Raw genomic sequence first — 20962 nt, 5'->3', positions numbered from 1 at the left:
ACCTCAGTGGTTGGGAAAGTGTTGGAGTCCTTTATAAAGGATGAGGTTCTGGGATACTTAGACACTAATGATAAAATAAGTCAAAGTCAACATGGTTTCTGTGAAGGGAAATCCTGTTTGACAAATCTGTTAGAGTTCTTCGACGAAGTAACAAGCAGGGTGGACAAAGGAGAGGAAGAGGATGTCACTTACTTGGATTTTCTGAAGGCAATTGATAAGGTGCCACATGAGGCTGCTTAACAAGATAACGTCCTATAGCATTACAGGAAAGATACTGGCATACTGGCATGGAGAGAGGAATGGCTGACAGCCAGGAGGCAGCGAGTGGGAATAATGGAGGCCTTTTCTGGCTGGCTGCCAGTGACTAGTGGTGTTCCTCAGGGGTTAGCACTGGGACTGCAACTTTTCACATTGTTTGTCAATGATTTAGATAATAGAATTGATGGCTCTGTGGCAAAGTTTGCAGATGATACGAAGATAAGTGGAGGGGTAGGTAGTGCTGCAGAAGAAATGCAATTGCAGCAGGACGGTCAAATTGGAAGAATGGGCATAAAAAGTGGCAGATGGAATACAGTGTTGGGAAATGTATGATAATGGATTTTGGTAAAAAGAACAATAGTGTAAACTATTATCTAAATGGGGAGAAAATTCAAATATCAGAGAAGCAGAGGGACTTGGGAGTCCTCTTGCAAGACTCCCAGAAAATTTACAGGTTGTGTCTGAGGTAAAGAAGGCAAATGCAATATTGGCATTATTCCAAGGGGAATAGAATATAAAAGCAAGGAGATAACACTTCATAAGACACTAAGACACTAGTCAGGCCATACCTGGGGTATTGTCAACAGTTTTGGGCCCCATTTCTCAGAAAGGATGTGTTGTCATTGGAGAGAGTCCAGAGGAAGTTGAGAAGGATGATTCTGGGAATTTAAGAGACTACTAGACAGGTATATGGAGGAATTTAAGGTGGGGGGTTATATGGGAGGCAGGGTTTGAGGGTCGGCACAACATTGTGGGCTGAAGGGCCTGTAATGTGCTGTACTATTCTATGTTCTAATGAAGGGGTTAACATATGAGAAGTGTTTGGCAGCTTTGGAACTATACTCACTGGAATTTAGAAGAATGCGGGGGGGGTGGGGGGTGGGGGAGTCTCATTGAAAGCTACCAAATAGAACATAGAACATAACCTAGAACATAGAATAGTATAGCACAGTACAGGCACCTTCGGCCCACATTTGCCTCCACCATTGATCCAGGCAGTGTATTCCACGCACCAACCACTCTCTGAGTAAAAAACCTCCCTCTAATATCCCCCTTGAACTTTCCACCCCTTACCTTAAAGCCATGTCCCCTTGTATTGAGCAGTGGTGCCCTGGGGAAGAGGTGCTGGCTACCCACTCTATCTATTACTCTTAATATCTTGTATACCTCTATCATGTCTCCTCTCATCCTCCTTCTCTCCAAAGAGTAAAGCCCTAGCTCCCTTAATCTCTGATCATAATCCATACTCTCTAAACCAGGCAGCATCCTGGTAAATCTCCTCTGTACCCTTTCCAATGCTTCCACATCCTTCCTACGGTGAGGCGACCAGAACTGGATACAGTACTCCAAGTAGCCTAACCAGAGTTTTATAGAGCTGCATCATTACCTCACGACTCTTAAACTCTATCCCTCGACTTATGAAAGCTAACACCCCATAAGCTTTCTTAACTACCCTTAACTAAATGTTTAAAGGACTAATACGGTGAATTTGGAGAGGATGTTTTCTATGCTGGGGGTATCCAGATTGGGGTGTATGGGGTGTCAGGGAGGGGTAGCACCTCTGGTGGGGGAACATGTCATGTCCTTTTCAGGGCGGTTAGTCCACCTTTGGTCCCCACCTGGCACTCAGCTCTCACCTGTGGCTCCCCGTAGCTGTTTGCATACGACAGCAGCCACACCCCGGGCAACAGCTTCGACAAGTCAGCTAAACCAGGTGAGGGTAGCCGACGGGTCTCAAACCCTCGGTGAGATGGGGAGTTGTCTATCCCAGCATGTGAAGACAGAATCCGGCGGATTGAGCGGATGAGACCAATGGTAGGTCCAACGGTCAAGAAGGTGGTCTCTGCAAACGTCGTGGAATGTGTAGAGCAGGACGAGACACAGAAGATGTCCTGGTCATCCACTGCTCCTAGTCCCATCTCCAGCCGTCTTGACTCTGTCTTGCCACTGGATCCAGATGGGAATTGGGAAGAGAGAGTGAGGCTGACGCTGTGCAACTCTCCCTCACTTAAATCCAAATCACGCGCTAGTCTCGACACCATCTGGTGCCGAGGTTCTCATTGACGTCGACGATGGACAAACAACAATCCAGATCTAGACAACATTGCCTCAAGAATGAGGGGCAACCTTTTAGAACAGTGGTAAGGAGGAATTTTTTTTTGGCCAGAGAGTAGTGAATTTGTGGAATGCTCTACCACAGACTCCAGCGATGATAGAATAACAGAACAGACTCAATGGGCCGAATAGCCTAATTCTTCTCTTATGTCCTAAGGTCGAATACTACGTTGATATGCAAACAATACACTCATGGATCTTATTGCCAAACTGGTGATCAGAGAACTGTTTCAAATTAACTTCTGTTAAATCGTAGCAACTTCACAGAATGTAACTTTATACAAAAATGTCACGATAGTGATAATAATCAAAGTTTGCAGAAAATTAGTGAAACATGGAAGATAAAATAAGTTTCAAATAAATATCTAAATACAAATATCAATCCAAATGCAAAAGATAAAGTCTAAACAGCACACACAAAATGTTGGAGGAACTCAGCAGGCCGGGCAGCATCAATGAAAAAGAGTAAACAGTTGACATTTTGGGATGAGACCCTTCATCACGACTGGGAAAAAGAGATGAGAAGTCTAAGGAGGAGGTACACGGTTGCAGGTGATAGGTGAAACCGGCAGAGGGGGAGGAATATAGTGAAGAGCTGGGAAGTTGATGGGTGGAAGAGATAAAGGGCTGGAGAAGGGGGAATCTGATAGGACAGTGTAGAAGACCATGGAAGAAAGGGAAGGGGGAGGAGCACCAGAGGGAGGTGATAGGCAGAAATAATGTGAGAAAGTCTAATATAGTCTAAAGCTGATTACTGGTTGTGTCAAAAGAAAAAGCATTTCATTCAAATTCATATGTAGCCAGTATTGGAAAATCAATGTTGATACAAACTTGCATGAAAAGATTCAGTGAAGCATGTTATTGCTTTTACTGTCAAAACTTCATATATAACAAGAAAATATCACTGAAAATACTAGTTTAATGCGTTTTAGATTAAGACAAAAATGTACATTGGGGAAATAAGGTGCTGGGAAAAAGTTATCTAACTGGCTTTGATAAAATTCTTTCATTTGCAAGTACCACATAGTAAACGGACTTGTCCCAACAAAGAAATTTAATTTTGTACACACAAACGCCAGAGAGATAATTTTGGTCAAATAAAGCAAGTGATTTATATTTGAAATCAAAGTATTTGAAATTGCTGGTATAGAAGTGGTATCCTTATAAACAACGTGAAGGAGGCCTTGCATATTTTGAGAGAGATTTCCACTGCTTTTCTACTGAATAGGAAGCAAAATTATGCAAATTTAAAATGAATACGCACAGGTACTTCAATCACACTTCACTTCATTGTATTCAGCGCACAAGGCTGACAAGTAACAGATAACCCAACCAAATTTGTCTACAGATATATCCAAGTTAAAATTTAATCTCTTAATGTTGCTAATTGTTTAATTTTATCTGTTCTACTAGGCATTTATTCATGTCAAATATGTAATTTGGAATTCCAATTTAAGAGAATGTGATTTTTGGCCTGATTTATTATAGAGTAAAACAAGAACTTTTATTATTCTATAATTGATACTACTCTGAGTATCTCTCAGTTGGTGATACTACATTAATTATCCCAAAAATTACAATGAAACCATAACAGTTTTATTTTCCACTACAGTCTAACATATAATAAGCATTCAAGACATTTGACAATTCAGACTACCAATAAACAGCAATAACACTATTCAGAAAAGCATCAGATTCAAACAATTTAGTATTTTTAATAACACTTCAGTTAACGTCTTAAGACATACAAGGAACAATTTCTATTAAGAAAACAAACTACAGAAAACTCCAACAGCACTAACAAAAAATACAACAAGACAATATTAAAATGGTGACTTTAATCTCCTCCTATTCATTTTAATCCCAAGAATGACTTTACGATTTCCCCTGCGAGTTTAAAGTTCAGAGTACACTTATTATTAGATTAGATTCAACTTTATTGTCATTGTGCCGAGTACAGATACAAAGCCAATGAAATGCAATTAGCATCTGACCAGCACAGTGGCGTAGTGATTAGCAGAATGCTTTACACTACCAGCAACCTGAGTTCAATTCCCACCGTTGTCTGTAAGGAGTTTGTACGTTCTCTCCATGACTGCGTGAGTTTCCTCCAGGTGCTCTGTTGTTCTCCCACTGTCCAAAGGTGTACCAGTTAGTTAAGTGGTTGTTGTAAGTTGTCCAGTGCATTATTAGGCTAGGTTAAATCAGTGGTTGCTCAGTGATGCAGCTGAAAGGGCGGTAAAGGTCCGTTTCATGCAGTATTTCAAATAAATAAATAAAATCTGTCCTCATCTCAGCCAAGAATGACTGACCCGTTGCTTTGAGACCGTGACCCCTAAATTGAGCTACACTACCATGGGATCTGTCATCCCTGCATCTATTCTGTCCCAAAAGAAACCCACATTTTTCAAAAAGATTAACTTGCCTTTTTTTAAAACTCCAGATTATGGGCCTGGTCTTCCTAACCTTTTGTCATATGACAATCTTCCCATATCAGAAATCAAACTGGTTAACTTCTGTTGCACATCCTTGATGGCAACAATTTTGTTCCTGTGTAACAAAGTGTTTCGCGGGGCTTGGTGCATTAGTGGCGACCAATGGATTCGCAGAGAGAGAGCGCTTCTCACAGCACAGAGAGAAGAGTTTAAAAAAGCAGCGTTTTGCGGGTCTCAGTGCATCAGCAGCGGACCATTCCATTTACAATTCATTAGCAGGAACGAGTAAAATTAAAGCAGGGTCAAATCAGAGTGGCCATTGTGTGAGTGGACCAATGTAGGAGTGGGAACTTGAGGCTTTGGCTCAAGGGGCTTTGGCAAGGAGGCACAGGGCAGTAGCAAGATTTTGTAGTGGTTGAATAAGAAGTCATTAAATTACCATTATTAAATAAGTAGGGATGATTCAGGATCAGGTGATGTGCTGTAGCTGCATGAGGAATTCAGACTCAAAGTTGATGACCTGGAATCTGAGCTTCAAACACTGCAGCATATCAGAGAGGGGGAGAGTTACCTGGATTCCCTGTTTCAGGAGGGAGTCACACCCATTAGATTAGCTGCCTCAAATTCGGCCTGTGGTCAGGGACAAGAGGGTGTGACTGCGAGTGAGGCAGGTAGTGGGAGCCAAGAGACAGTGCTGGAGGAGCCTCAGCCCTTGAGCTCGTCCAACAGGTCTGAGATTCTTGTTCCCTGTGTGGATGAGAGTGGGGCCTATAAGAAGGATGAGCAACCTAACTGTGGCACTGTAGTTCAGGGAGCCATTCAAGACGGGGGAAAGAAGAGAAATGTAGTGGTAATTCAGCATAATATAGTCGGGGGAATAGACAGAGTTCTCTGTCGCGAGGATAGAGCGTACCAAAGGCTGTGTTGCCTGCCTGGTGCCCGGGTTCGGGATATCTTATCTGACCTGCAGAGGAATTTGCAGTGAAAGATCCAGTTGTCATGGTGCATGTGGGTACCCATTACATGGGTAGAACGAGGAAAGAGGTTCTGCTGAAGGAATTTCAGCAACTGGGGACTAAATAAAAAAGCAGAACCAAAAAGGTGGTAATGTCTGGATTAATAACCGAGCCACGTGCAATTTGGCATAGGGTCAAGATTAGAGAGTTAAATGCGTAGCTCAAGGATTGGTGTGGGAGAAGTGGGTTTGAATTCTTGGGAAACTGGCACCAGTATTGGGGAAGGAGGGAGCTGTACCAATGTGACGGGCTCCACCTGAACCGTGATGGGACCTGGATCTGAGCGAATTGCATAATTAGGGCTTCGGATAGGGCTTTAAACTAAATAGTAGAAGGGTGAGTTCAACAGATTGGAGAAGTATGGATAAAGTAAAAGAGAAAAGTGTGGATAAAGAAAAAGTTAAAGCATAAGATAAAAAAGAGAAAAGTAAGAGTGGAGTGAAGAAAAGTCAAGTGCAAAAGAGAAAAATATTACAAGATTTTAAAAACACAATGAATTTAAGGGCACTTTATCTGAATGCCCGTAGCATTTGAAACAAGGTCAGTGAACTTGTGGCACAAATCAGTACAAAGGGGTTTGATTTAGTGCCCATTACAGAGATGTGGTTGCAGGATGGAGGGGATTGGGAATTAAACATCCAAGCTTATCAGGCATTAAGGAAAGGCAGGAAAGTAAGGGTAGGGTAAAGATGAGATCAGGGCGATAATGAAAGATGATATAAGATCTAAGGAGCAGAATGTTGAATCCATCTGGGTAGAGATTAGGAATAGTAACGGGAAAACAAGAGCCCCTCAGGGCTGTGTACTAAATCCCCTCCTTTACTCCCTGTATGTCAATGACTGTGTTGCCACTCACAGCTCTAATCTGCTAATTAAATTTGCTGACGACTTTACACTGATTGGCCTCATCTCAAATAATAACGAGGTGGCCTACAGGTTCATCTCTCTGACGCAGTGGTGTCAAGAAAACAACCTCTCCCTCAATGTCGCAAAAACAAAGGAGCTGGTTGTGGTTTACAGGAGACGGGCTAACCCCATTTGGCATCAATAAATCTGGGGTTGAGAGGGTAAACAGCTTTAAGTTCCTGGGCATCCACATCACCGAGGACCTCACGTGGTCTGTACACACCAGCTGTGCGGTGAAAAAGGAACAACAGCGCCTCGTTCGCCTCAGACGGTTGAGGAAGTTTGGTTTGAGCCCCCAAGTCCTAAGAACTTGCGGCAGGGGCACAATTGAGAGCATCCTGACTGGCCAGCAACCCCTGATTTACCCTTAGTCTAATCATGGGACAATTTACAATGACCAATTAACCTACTAACTGGTACGTCTTTTGACTGTGGGAGGAAACTGGAGCACCTGGAGAAAAACTCACATGTTCACAGAGAGAATGTACAAACTCCTTACAGGCAAACGCAGGAACCGAACCCAGGTTGCTGGTTCTGTGTGAAGTGTTGTGCTGACCACAATATTACCATGCTGCCACATGTGATAAATAAATGAATCTGAATCTGACTGTACCTAGAGACTTGAACTCTGGGGATTAAAAACAAATGAAGCCAATTTTGCTGCAGCTGCAGCATTAACACTTCAGTGTAGTGACGAGTGATGAATTTCTACACAAACTATCGTTGCCTTGCGTAAGCACAAATGTAAAAAATAAATAGACCAAAGAGCTAAACTGTGGCCCAGGGAGTAAAAGCACTAAATTATGTTGAAGTAATTAGTGACTTAAAATAATAATTCAGTAAATAGTACTTCAGTTACTCACCACTGCAACAGTATGGTCAATATTTTAAATACATAATGAAGCTATTACAATAAATTGATCACACTGAATCTGAATGTTTTTCAAGAAACACAGTCTAATGCTAGGGCAGGTTAAATCTTCATTCACATACTGACTTGTGATTTGAAATGGTACAAAATATCACAATGCACGTTAATTAAATAGTTATTTTAATCCCCTAAAGAATTGAATTATTCAAACTATTTCAGTAGACCAAAAGACCATAAGATATAGGAGCAGATATAGGCCTTTCGGCCCATTGAGTCTGCTATGCCATTCAATCACGTGCTGATCCAATTCTTCAAGTCATCCCCGTTCCCCTGCCTTCTCCTCATACCCTCTGATGCCCTGGAATCTATCTCTGCCTTAAATGCACCCAACAACTTGGCCTCCACAGCCAATCGTGGCAACAAATTCCACAGAGTGACCCCCTCTAACTAAAGTAATTTCTCCGCATCTCTGTTCTAAATGGACGTCCTTCAATCCTGAAGTTGTGCCTTCTTGTCCTAGAATCCCCTACCATGGGAAATAACTTTGCCATATCTAATCTGTTCAAGCCTTTTAACATTCAGAATGTTTCTATGAGATTCCCCCACATTCTCCTGAACTCCAGGGAATACAGCCCAAGAGCTGCCAGACGTTCCTCATATGGTAACCCTTTCATTCCTGGAATCATTCTTGTGAATCTTTTTTGAACCATCTCCAATGTCAGTATATCCTTTCTAAAATAAGGAGCCCAAAACTGCACACAATACTCCAAGTGTGATCTCACAAATGCCTTATGAGACATCACATCTCTGCTTTTATATTCTATACCTCTAGAAATGAATGCCAACACTGCATTTGCCTTCTCCACCACCGACTCAACCTGGAGGTTAACCAAGTCCCTTCGCATCTCTGCATTTTGAGTTCTCGCCCCATCTAAATAATAGTCTGCCTGTTTATTTCTTCTACCAATGTGCAAACACTTTCCAACACTGTATTTAATTTGCCTCTTCTTTGCCCATTCCCCTAAACTCTCTAAGTCTCTCTGTTTCCTCAACACCTCAACACTACCCACTCCTCAACCTATCTTTGTATCACCGGCAAATTTAGCCACAAATCCATTAATCCCATAGTCCAAATCATTGACATACATTGTAAAAAGCAGCGGCCCCAACACCGACCACTGTGGAACTCCACTGGTAACCGGCAGCCAGTCAGAATAGGATCCCTTTATTCCCACTCTTTGTTTTCTGCCGACCAGCCAATGCTCTACCTATGGTAGTAACTCCCCTGTAATTCCATGGGAACTTATCTTGCTAAGCAGCTTCATGTGCGGCACCTTGTCAAAAGCCTTCTGAAAATCCAAGTACACCACATCTACTGCATCTCCTTTGTCTACCCTGCTTGTAATTTCCTCAAAAAATTGCAGCAGGTTAGTCAGGCAGGATTTTGCTTTCAGGAACTCATGCTGGTTTTGGCCGATCTTGTCAAGTGCCTCCAGGTACTCAGTAATCTCATCCCTAACAATTGATTCCAACAACTTCCCAACCACTGATGTCAGGGTAACAGGCCTATAGTTTCCTTTCTCCTGCCTCCCACCCTTCTTAAATAGCGAAGTAACATTTGCAATTTTCCAGTCATCCGGTACAATGCCAGAACTATCGATTTTTGGAAGATCATTGTTAATGCTTCCACAATCTCTCCAACTTCCTTCAGAACCCGAGGGTGTATCCATCAACTCCAGGAGATTTATCCACCCTCAGACCATTAAGCTTCCTGAGCACCTTCTCAGTCATATTTTTCACTGCACAAACTTCACTTCCCTGACACTCTTGAATGTCCGGTATACTGCAGATGTCTTTCACTGTGAAGACTGATGCAAAATATGCATTCAGTTCCCCTGCCAGCTCTGTGTCTCTCACTACAATATCTCCAGCATCATTTGCTTTTGGTCCTATATTTACCTTCAACTCTCTTTTACCCTTTATATACTAAAAACAAGCTTTTATATTTTTTTATATTAGTCACCAGTTTCCTTTCGTAATTCATCTTTTCCTTCCTAATGACCTTTTTAGTTTCCTTCTGCAAGTTTTTAAAAGCTTCCCTATCTTCCCACTAGCTTTGGCTTCCTTGTATGCCCTCTCTTTTGATTTTACCTTGGCTCTAACTTCACTTGTCAGCCACGGTAGTGTCCTTCTTCCATTTGAAAATTTCCTCTTATTTGGAATATATCTGTCTTGCACTTCCCTCATTTTTCGCAGAAACTCCAGCCATTGCTGCTCTGCTGTCCTTCTTGCTAGTGTCTCTTTCAAGTCAATCTTGGCCAATTCCCCTCTTACGCCACTAATTTCCTTTACACTGAAATACCGACACATTGGAATTTAATTTCCCCTTCTCAAATTTCAAAGTGAACTCGATCATATTGTGATCACTGTTCCCTAAGGATTCCTTAACCTTAAGCTTTTTTTATCACCTCTGGATCATTGCACAACACCCAATCCAGTACAGCCGATTCCCTAGTGGGCTCAACAACAAGCTGCTCTAAAAAGCCATCTCTTAGACATTCTACAAATTCTCCCTTTTGAGGTCCAGTGCTGACCTGGTTTTCCCAATCCATTTTCCTGTTAAAATCCCCAACAATTATCATGACATTGCCCTTTTGACACCCCTTTTCTATCTCCTGCTGTAATTTGTAATCTACATCCTGGCTGCTGTTTGGATGCCTGTATACAACTGCCATTAGGGTCCTTTTACCCTTGTCATTTCTTAACTCAACCCATAGAGACTCTACACCTTCTGATCCTATGTCATCCCTTTCTAATGATTTAATATTATTTTTCATACACAGGGCCACACCACCCCCTTTGCCTACTAACCTATCTTTCCAATACACCGTATATCCTTGGACATTCAGCTCCCAATGGCAGCCATCCTTTAGCCAAGTTTCAGAGATGGCTACAACGTCACACTTGCCAATCTGTAGCTTAAGTTCAAGATCGTCCATTTTATTTCTTATGCTGCATGCATTCAAGTAACATTTTCAGTCCAGTATTTGTTGCTTTCTGTTTTAACTGCACCATACCTCTATTGCCCTGTAACTCATCCCACTGGCTGTGATTATGCCTCATCTCCTGGCTGTCCTTTCTATCATCTCTGTTGCACGCTACCTTTCGATTTATTTCTGTTTTTCCCTTCCTCAGCCCTATCACCCTCGTTCCCATCCCCCCCGCCAAATTAGTTTAAGCCCTCCTGAATAACTCTATTAAACCTGCCTGCTAGGATATTGGACCCCTTTGGGCTCAGGTGTAAGCTGTCCATTTTGTACAGGTTGTAAACCACCCCGCCCCCCATAAAAGGCCACAATGACTCATGAACCCTACACTGGTCTCTCAGCCACGCATTAACATGCCTAATCATGCTATTCTTCCGCTTGTCGGCAATAGCATAGGCAGCAATCTTCAGATTACTACCCTGGAGGTCCTGCTTTTCAGCTTCCTACCCAACTCACTGAATTCTCTCCTTAGGACCTCCTCCCTTTTTCTACGTGTACCAAGACTTCTGGCTGTTCACCCTCTCCCTTCAAAATACCCTGTATGTTATAAATTTTTGGTTTATTAAGTTTGCCATTAGAAAATCTAATTCAAATGGGTAAACACAGATTGTACTAACCAGCAATAAATTAAATCACTTAAGAAACAACCATAGTTGATCTTATTATTTAAGAGAATTATACAGTAAGCTGTTTGATTCTCAGCCTTACCAAAAAACATTGGAATGTCGAGTTTGTCTTCTCGATCAACTTTTCTTTTAATCATGACAATATAGACGGCATATAGCACTGCTCCTGTTAATGACCACAATGAGCCTGTAATAAAATAAGATGTAAATATTATAGAGAATAATAGACAAAATTTGAGTTTTAAACAGAAACTCTTCATTCTAGTCATGTTTACTTTGTACATAATTTTGTTATTAACTGTATTCTCATATCAGAGACCACTTTCCTACCAACTCTCAGTGTGATAATATATCCCTATCCTCCAACCTTTTTTCTGGCCAATTGAATTTTAGATTATTGTTGACACTGAGGGCTTGTGATAACTGACAGTCTGGATGGGTCAGAGTTGAGAATGGATTGGGGGCAGTGGGGGTGGCGGGAGCGAAATTCTGGTTTTAAGATTAGTTTGAATGGGATTGGTGATAATTAAGATTCTCCACGTTTTATTTTTAAATCATCCTTCACTCATTTCTCAAACTCCCCAAACTTCAAACCCACTACTAGCACGGCAATCCTCAAAATCACACACCATTTGTTTAGAGCAGTGCTTTGCAACCTGGGGTCCACAGACCCCTTGTTCAATGATATTGGTCCAAGACCTGGAGAAGGTTGGGAACCCCAGTTTAGAGTCTTTACTTTTCTATGGGAAATATTGTTATTGAGAATTTTATCTTCTACTGGCCTTCATACTCTTGCAGTTGCCTTTATTTCCATCTAAAACACGAGTTTCATTTTTTCTCTTATACTTCTGTATCCAATTTAAAAATGTTATTAAAATCACTCTTGCCCTGAGGAAAACTTACCATAAAATTACTAATTAATCCTACCTCACTGTACATAACCAAATCTAATATAGTTTGTTCCAGGTTTACTATTCTGACATACTGTATTCCGAATGTGCTCCATGAATTCGTGCTCAAGACTGGTTTAATCAGTTTAGTTGATAAAAAAAAAACATAAAATTAAGTTACAAAGATTGAAGTCCCTTTTGTGCAAGCTCCCATTATTTCTTCATTTGTACTCTGTCCTATAGTGTAGCTGTTGACAGGATATCGATTGACACTCGTGTGCTCTTTTTCTTGGCTGTTTTCATCTCCACCCAAACTGATTCTCACTATTGATCTTCTGAGGAAATATGATTTCTCACTTCTGTACTAATCTAACTCACCATTAACACCCTTTTTCCTTCAGGTTATTCCTCAAAAATAGCCTAGAATATTCAGTACCTAACCCAAGTCACATTTCAAATACCCTCTTTAACAGCAATCAGATCACCCCCGTTTACTTCTACATCTTCTTAAATATGTATCCTATGGACAAATACTTAATGAACTTTAAGTGACACATACAAAACACAAGCATATGAAACCAAGCAAAATTATTCTTTAACTAAGTCAGCACAGCTACTATATATCCAATTGAATTGCTGTTTTTGCCCTGCATTAACAGTTTCTTAATACTGTAAAGCTGGAAATGTTGAGCAATCACTATGCAGGCTTGGATTCAGCCAACAGCAACCTACATGAAGACATTAATAACATCCATCTTTGGGCTGAGAAAAATATCTGGTCATATTTCTGACGAGTTGGGTAAGGAACACCCTGCTTTACTGGAAGGTCCAACTGCTTCTCTGCTACCTCAATACATTATGAGTGCCAAGTACCACACTATCAAAATGACTGGGTCACTACTGACTAAGATCTAGCATCAACTATCTTATCAAAAAGATGGCAGAGGCAAGGGGCCCTGTGACAAAGAATTCATAGTTAACTCCTGAGTCTTTATTCTTGAGTCCAATTCTAGTCAGGTTAATGAAGTACTCACAATGTGCCTGGATAGCTCCAGATACAACCATACCCAATAAGCAAGGCAAGTGCACGTCACCCATCTGGTAAGCACGGCTTCCTTCAGACTCTATACAGTTTCTACTATTACCAGTGTACCACAGGGAATCTTAAATACACTGCTGCATAAACATTCTGGTAATGTTCACCAAGTCCTATCATTTCTACTTCCAAAAGGGAGAGAGCAGCAGTTATTACTACAGAGATTCCCTATAAGATCTGAAATGGGTACACATTAATTATCTTACTGAGTTAATATCTGGAAGCCTCTAACCAAAACCACTGTGCCTCTTCCATCAGCACATGATGTACATCAACTGAAAGAGAAATTCTTTACCTCTGTCAAAGCAGATAGGAAACAGTAGAAATGAATACTGCCTTGTATTTTGAGAATAAGCTTTTTGTTTAATAAAAACTAAATTCTCTCAGTGAATAATGCATCATTTTCTGTGGGACTATTACTCAATATCTAAGTGCTATGCATCAGAGGTTCAAGAGTAATTCATATTTATACAGCACCCTTAGGGAGCAAAACTGTCGCAAGCTATTTCACAGGAGTAATAGTGAACAAAGATTTCCAACTGTGGATGCCAGGAAAGTTGGCCAAAAGCATCAGAGCAGCAAATTTTATTAAGAGTCTAAAAGGGGCTTAACAAAACAAAGAAGTTTAGACTGGGGTTAGAAAACAAGTCAGAATCAGAATCAGGCTTATTATCACTGACTTAAATGATGTAAAATTTGTTCTCTTTGGCAGCAGTGTTGTGAAAAGACAAGTTTTAAAACGTTTAAAAATGACATAAGACCATAACAATAGGAGAAGTAGGCCATTCGGCCCATCGAGTCTGCTCTGCCATTCAATCATGGGCTGATCCAATTCTTCCAGTCATCTCCACTCCCCTGCCTTCTCCCCATACCCTTTGATGTCCTGGAATCTATCTCTGCCTTAAATGCACCCAATGACTTGGCCTCCACAGCTGCTCATTGCAACAAATTCCACAGATTTACCACACTCTGACTAAAGTAATTTCTCCGCATATCTGTTCTAATGGACGTCCTTCAATCATGAAGTCATGCCCTCTTGTCCTGGACTCCCCTACCATGGGAAATAACCTTGCCATATCTAATCTGTTCAGGCCTTTTAACATTGGAATGTTTCTATGGGATCCGCCCTCATTCTCCTGAATTCCAGGGAATACAGCCCAAGAGCTGCCAGATGTTCCTCATATGGTAACCCTTTCATTCCTGGAATCAGTCTTGTGTCGCTTCTCTGAACTCTCTTCAATGTCAGTATACCCCTTCTAAAATAGGGAGCCCAAAACTGCACACAATACTCCAAGTGTGATCTCACTAGCGCCTTATAGAGTCTCAACATCATATCCCTGATCTTATATTCTATACCTCTAGAAATGAATGCCAACATTGCATTTGCCTTCTTCACCACCGACTCAATTTGGAGGTTAACCTTTAGGGTATCCTGCACAAGGACTCCCAAGTCCCTTTGCATCTCTGCATTTTGAATTCTCTCCCCATCTAAATAATAGTCTTCCCATTTATTTCTTCCACCAAAGTACATGATCATACACTTTCCAACATTGTATTTCATTTGCCACTTCTTTGCTTATTCCCCTAAACTATCTAAGTCTCTCTGCAGGCTCTCTGTTTCCTCAACACTACCCGCTCCTCCACCTATCTTTGTATCATCGGCAAATTTAGCCACAAATCCCTTAAGACCGTAGTCCAAATCATTGACATACATCGTGAAAAGCAGCATGTTCCTAAACCAGGAGCCAATACAAGTCAGCTAGTATGAAACTTGGAATGAGACAGCACATAGATAACAGAGGTTTGAATGACATCAAGCTTATGGAGAGCAGAGCGAGGGTGTTGGGCAGAAATGTTTAGAACAGGGGCTCCCAACCTTTTTTATGCCATGGACCCATACCATTAAGCAAGGGCTCCGTGGACCCCAGGTTGGGAACCCCTGGTTTAGAATAATCAAGTTTATAGCTGAAAAGCATAAGTGACAATGTCAGCAGCAGCTGAGTCTAAGCAGTGAAGAATCAGACAATGCTTTGAAAGGTGAAATAGGCAGATATAGCAAAGGCTGATATAAGTACTCACCTGAGGTGAAATATCTTAAAAAGATTGCCAACTTCAGATGTTTGCAAGAATCAGAAGGTTGCATAGGAGCAGAATTATTGTCTGGGGAGTAGAGGTGATAGGTGTTGGAAAAAATAGCACTGGCCTTCCTTGTATAAATTGGAAGAAACTTCTGTGTACTTGTCACTAAATGTCAGTCAAGTGTAACATTTTAGGCACAGTGACATATTCAAAATAGGGAAGTGGTAAAGTAGAGAAAGGTGTCATTACACATTGTTACTGAGTGATAAAATTCATTGAAAGTGGTGTCACAGATAGATAGGGTTGCAAAGGATGCTTTTGGCACATTGGCCTTCTTAAATCGAATTATTGAGTACAGTTTTGTTTAAGTTGTATAAGATATTGGTGAGGTCTAATTTATTGTGTGCAGTTTTGGTCACCTAGCTACAGTAAAGATGTAAATAAGGTTGAAAGAGCACAGAGAAAATTTACAAGGATGTTGCTGGGTCTAGAAGGCCTGAGTTATAAGGAGAGATCGAATAGGTTAGGACTTGATTCCTTAGAGTGTAGAAAATTGAGAAGAGATTTGATATACAAAATTATGAGGGGTATAGATAGGGTGAAAGGAAGCAGGATTTTTCCACTGAGATTGGGTGGGATTACAACTAGAAATCAAGGGTTTAGGCTAAAAGGTGAAAAGTTTAAGGAGAACATAAGGGGGAAACCTCTTCATTCAGAGGGTTGTGAGAGTGTGAAATGAGTTGCCAACGCAAGTGGTGTATGTGAGTTTGATTTCAACGTTTAAGAGAAGTTTGGATAGGTACGTGGATGGTAAGGATATGGAAGGCAGGCCGAAGGGAGTAAGCAGTTTAAATGGTTTCAACTCAGACTAGATGGCCCAGAGGTCTGTTTCTGTGCTGTACTTTTCTGTGACTGACTCTAAATGTGTGCAGCAGTGTGGTGGCAATGCACAAGAATAAATCCTAGATGGGGGGCCAGAGGCAATGGTTCTGGCATCTAAAACTATAGATCAGAACCGTTAACTGACAAACTATCATTAGATATGCCCAAGGTTAGGTTGTAAAATCTTTTAGAACTTTGTACCAAACCTGAAGTGAAACTACTTAATTTTAGAAATAACAAACCATTAAGTGTTCTGACTCAAGCAAATGTTAAATTACCTTTATGGGTAGATTTGTAATTTTACAAATTGACACAGGCAGAGATATTGTAAATTGAACAAACAAATTCTATTATAGATATACAATTTAATTTTACATTTAAAACTATATTTTTACAGCTAATAACCAAACTAAACATGCACATTCTAAAACATCTTGAGGTTGAAAGAGCTAACAAATAAAAATTGTCTATGCACAGCAGCTTCTATTTTCCATTATTTAAAACAAACAGTATACTAGCTTTTAAACTTGAGAATCAGAATTCAATAATGCTGTTATCCAATGACTGACAGAAACCCTTCGATTGAACAGTATGCGATGTTTCTGATTAAACAGTCTATAAAAGAAGATCTAGAAAAGATGGTTAGAAAGTACAGTAAGAGAGCAAAGTTAAAGATTAAAAAATCTCATTATCCTTGTATTTGGACAGGATTTTTGTCATTTTAATGACTGAATGTGTTTCAGATTTTGTGTATTTTTAGACAAAAATTCTGCCAGCTCCTCTGATGATAGCTTCAGCAAATGTACTTTTTCGAGAAAAGAAACAAATGGATAAAATAAATCTGGTCATTTTTAGAGTCAGAGTTTTACTGCAGGAAAATAGGCCGTTCGGCACAACTTGACTATACACACCCAATATTTATAACTGACTTGAGAGCTGTGCAATTCTACTTTTAATACCTCCTCCTTGATTTAGTTAACTTGTTTATAACTTATTTCCTTGTACGTTTTTATTCTTAATGACTCATTGTGCCAATCCACCATTCCATTTGCCTTCTTCTTCAGATGTTTTTTTAAAAAACTATTTTAAAAAATCTTAATTATCAGTGGAAGGAAAATTAGCAGCAGGACAATTAAGTAAAAAACAACTGACTATTCTAAATTATGTATAATAGTTTTGATGAAATAGAAATGAAAATATAGCAGGTAAATAATATTCATTATTTGAAGAGCATTTCTACACAATAGCCTGAGATCATGTTCCTACATAGAAAAAGATAAAGATCAGAAAAATCCGGTAATGGTAAAATATTTTACAGCTTCAAAGTAAGAAATGGACACTTATGCAGATTTATGGTGCCACAGAGAGGAAGTTTTCATAAATCAAAGTTTCGAATACAGGAGTTGGGATGTCACGTTAAATTTGTTTAAGAGATTAGTGAAATCTAATTTGGAGTATTGTGTGCAGTTTAGGTCACCTACCTATAGGAACTATATCAATAAGATTAAGAGTACAGAGAAAATTTACAAGGATGTTGCCAGGACTCGAGGTCCTAAGTTATAGGGAAAGGTTCAATAGATTAGGACTTTACTCCCTGGAGAGTTGGAGAATTGATAGAAGTACACAAAATTATGAGGGGCATAGATAGGGCAAATTCAAGCAGGCTTTTCCTCTGAGGTTCCGTGAGAGTAGAATTAGGGGTCATGGTTTAAGGTGAAAGGTGAAATGTTTAAGGGGAATACGAGGAGGAACTTCCTCATTCAGAGGATGGTGTGAGTATGGAACAAGACTCCAGGGCAAGTGATGGATGCAGATTCAATTTCAGCGTTTAAGTTTGGACATGTACATGAATGGGGTGGGCAGGGGGCAGCTATTATCCAGATGCAGATCGATGGGAATAAGGAGGATAAAAGTTTGACACAGACTAGAATGGCCAAAGACCCTGGTTCTGTGCTGTAGTGCTCTATGATTGTACGTCTCTGTGTATCTTATTGTCGTACTTTCATCTTATACAATCTGACCTCCAGCATTAGAAGCAGGTACGAATAGGTCAGTTGATCTGATCAATTTGAAAGGTTGGATATTCCTTGATCCGCATTAGCAGGCAGCATGCAGAGTCAGCAAGTCCTAACGCACATACTATGTTGTATTAGCACAGATGATCAGGAACACCAAATAATATTTAGGCAGAACAGGAAACAGGTCTGAAGAGCTCTGGACTTGTGTATCTTTTGAGTCATGGAGAAACTCCATATTTTATTAATCTTTTGCCTTGAGATAATGATAGTGTTGAACTGATCCTGCAAACTTACCTAGGGATGTAATACACTCTCCTAGGATGGATGAAGTTATGTCCCACCTTGCTGTCATGTGGGCATTAAGGAAAGAAGAACCATGTTGTTAGAAATGTGACAAATACTGTTGCAAGGTGGTATTATTATGGACCAACATCTTGAGGAAGCAGCTCCTTCATGCAAAGTATCACTAAAGTTAAGTGAAATCACTTGATTCTGTCATTATCACACTGAATTTATTGATCAGTGCCTTTACAAGCACACTACAAACATAAAATATTCAAGCTTTAGGCATTCTGTTGAAACGCAGACTGCAGCTTCAAATAACCTGAGTCAACAAGGCTAAATATTATTCAGTATCAACCTACATTCATAAAAATGAAAGGGCAAAAATATAGAAACAACATGTACAAAAGGAGAATTCTCTGATGAAGCATCTACTGCAGAAATTAAGTTTTATAGCTGATTACAATCAAGTAGTTACAGGCTTAATTTATAGTTGGTCTAATCATATTTTGGCATATTCATGATGAAATCATACAATTAGTGCCAATCATTTCTTGATTAGCAAAAGAACAGTTCGGATGCACTAGCATACAAATTCAGTAATACTGTATCTAGGTGAGCTACCATAACCTTGAAAATTTAAAACATTAAATCGTTTCCACTAGACCACTGAGCATTCCAGGCAGTGTACAAGTGATTCGGACATTTATGACGCTAAGTATAACATAAATTGAAATTACTGGTAGTCATTGCACACCAAAAAGATATTGCAATTGTGAATTAAGATTGTAAAGAACAACAATGTAGCCATGATGCGACTGATAATTTCAAAAATATGCCATCTTGAAAGTGCAAATATACTTTGTGCCATTAAACACAAAAAAGACAGAAAATCTGGTGACAAGCATGATCTTAAAACTGGGATGCAGTAAGCATGAATGGGACCCTGTATGACCTAAGGGGCAGTGTTGGGCAGGAATGGGACATTGCACGTCCGAAAGGTCTGGGTTAGGCATGAATGAGACACTGCATGTCTGAAAGGACTGGAATAGGCATGAATGGGACCCTGCATGTCCGAAAGGACTGGGTTAGGCATGAATGGGACACTGAATGTCTGAAAGCACTGGGTTAGGCATGAATTGGACACTGAATGTCTGAAAGGACAGTGTTGGGCATGAATGGGACCCTGCATGTCTGAAAGGACTGGGTTAGGCATGAATGGGACTTTGCACGCCTTAAAGATCTGGGTTAGGCATGAATCCTATGGCCATTGTGAATACAATATTCTGCCACCGCCATTTCTCTGGGTAACCCTAATAATATACACCTATGCTCATTGATATGGGTTTCAACCATGAGTCCCACTTGGCTGACATACACTACTCCATGTGCACAGGGAGTCCTGGAAGCATTAGCTGACCTGAGACCCAGATCCTCTGATCTGCATAAGTTGTGATTTGAGCTTCCTTACAGGTTTGTGAATGGTATTAATTCAGCGATCCTTCCAGAAACTATGGTAATATAGGGAAGACAGGTGGTAGTGATGGGTTCCTCCTTGTTGTTAGATTTCCTGGTTTTTCCATTTGGGTTACCCAGAAAAATTGGTGGCACCATAACATTGCATTATATGCCCATAGGATTGACTTCTTCGGCACAAGACTACTATGCTGTGCCAACGGCTTTTGGGACTGCCTGATAGAGGAAGCCATTGAAATAAAACCAGAGGAAAAGAATTTTAACAAGGTCAAAGGTCTCGCTCTAAGTAAGAACTGGACTTCGATTGTAAGCAGAGTGGGAGGGCAGAAACCTGATTGGATGAAGACTACCCAATCAGGAGGGATGGGCTACAGGAATATAGATACCACCAGGCTAGACATGCCTAGAAATGATCCCTGATGAAGATGGCAGAGTTTATCATTGAAATGTTGGTTATAATCGATACCTGTACCCGGCTGGAAGCCAGAGAAGAGTTTATTCAAAAAGGAAGGGTTAGACATGAATGGGACACTGCATGACAGAAAAAATAAGGTTACGCAGAATGTTTGGTGTTACATTTCAATGAGCTGACAAGCAATTTCATTTTTAGTGGCTGCCAGTTACCACAGGGTTCAATTCTCTCTCACCTTCTAACCCTGTCTGCCCATATACAATTGTATGAGACATGTAATTAGTCACCATCATTATGTGCTATGTTGTATGACATGGGCGTTCATGGTCTTCCATCCGTCCCTAATCTGTGGTGGATCACTGCTTCTGGGGACGACAGCTCCGCCCACAGTGCTGCTCCCATTCCTGTCTTTATCCATGACCATGATTACTCTTCGCAATTTTTTCTACAGAAGTGATCTGCGATTGCCTTCTTCTGAGCAGTGTCTTTACAAGATGGGTGATCCCAGCCATCAACAGTCTTCAGAGCTTGTTTGCCTGGCATCAATGGTCAC

The 20962-nt window shown here is 40.5% G+C and overlaps 1 protein-coding gene across 1 annotated transcript in view; it reads right to left on the bottom strand.

Annotated features, from left to right (window-relative positions):
• LOC134348693 (solute carrier family 35 member F5-like) overlaps positions 1-20962 on the bottom strand; it is a 149398-nt gene that overhangs the window by 49062 nt on the left and 79374 nt on the right. The window contains exon 10 of the mRNA XM_063052479.1: positions 11357-11461. Within this exon, the coding sequence (XP_062908549.1) occupies positions 11357-11461 (105 nt within the window). The remainder of the gene's footprint in view (positions 1-11356; positions 11462-20962) is intronic.

The sequence above is a fragment of the Mobula hypostoma genome, chromosome 6 (genome assembly GCF_963921235.1).
Source record: "Mobula hypostoma chromosome 6, sMobHyp1.1, whole genome shotgun sequence".
NCBI classification, from domain to species: domain Eukaryota; kingdom Metazoa; phylum Chordata; class Chondrichthyes; order Myliobatiformes; family Myliobatidae; genus Mobula; species Mobula hypostoma.
This window is presented reverse-complemented; position numbering and strand designations above follow the sequence as displayed.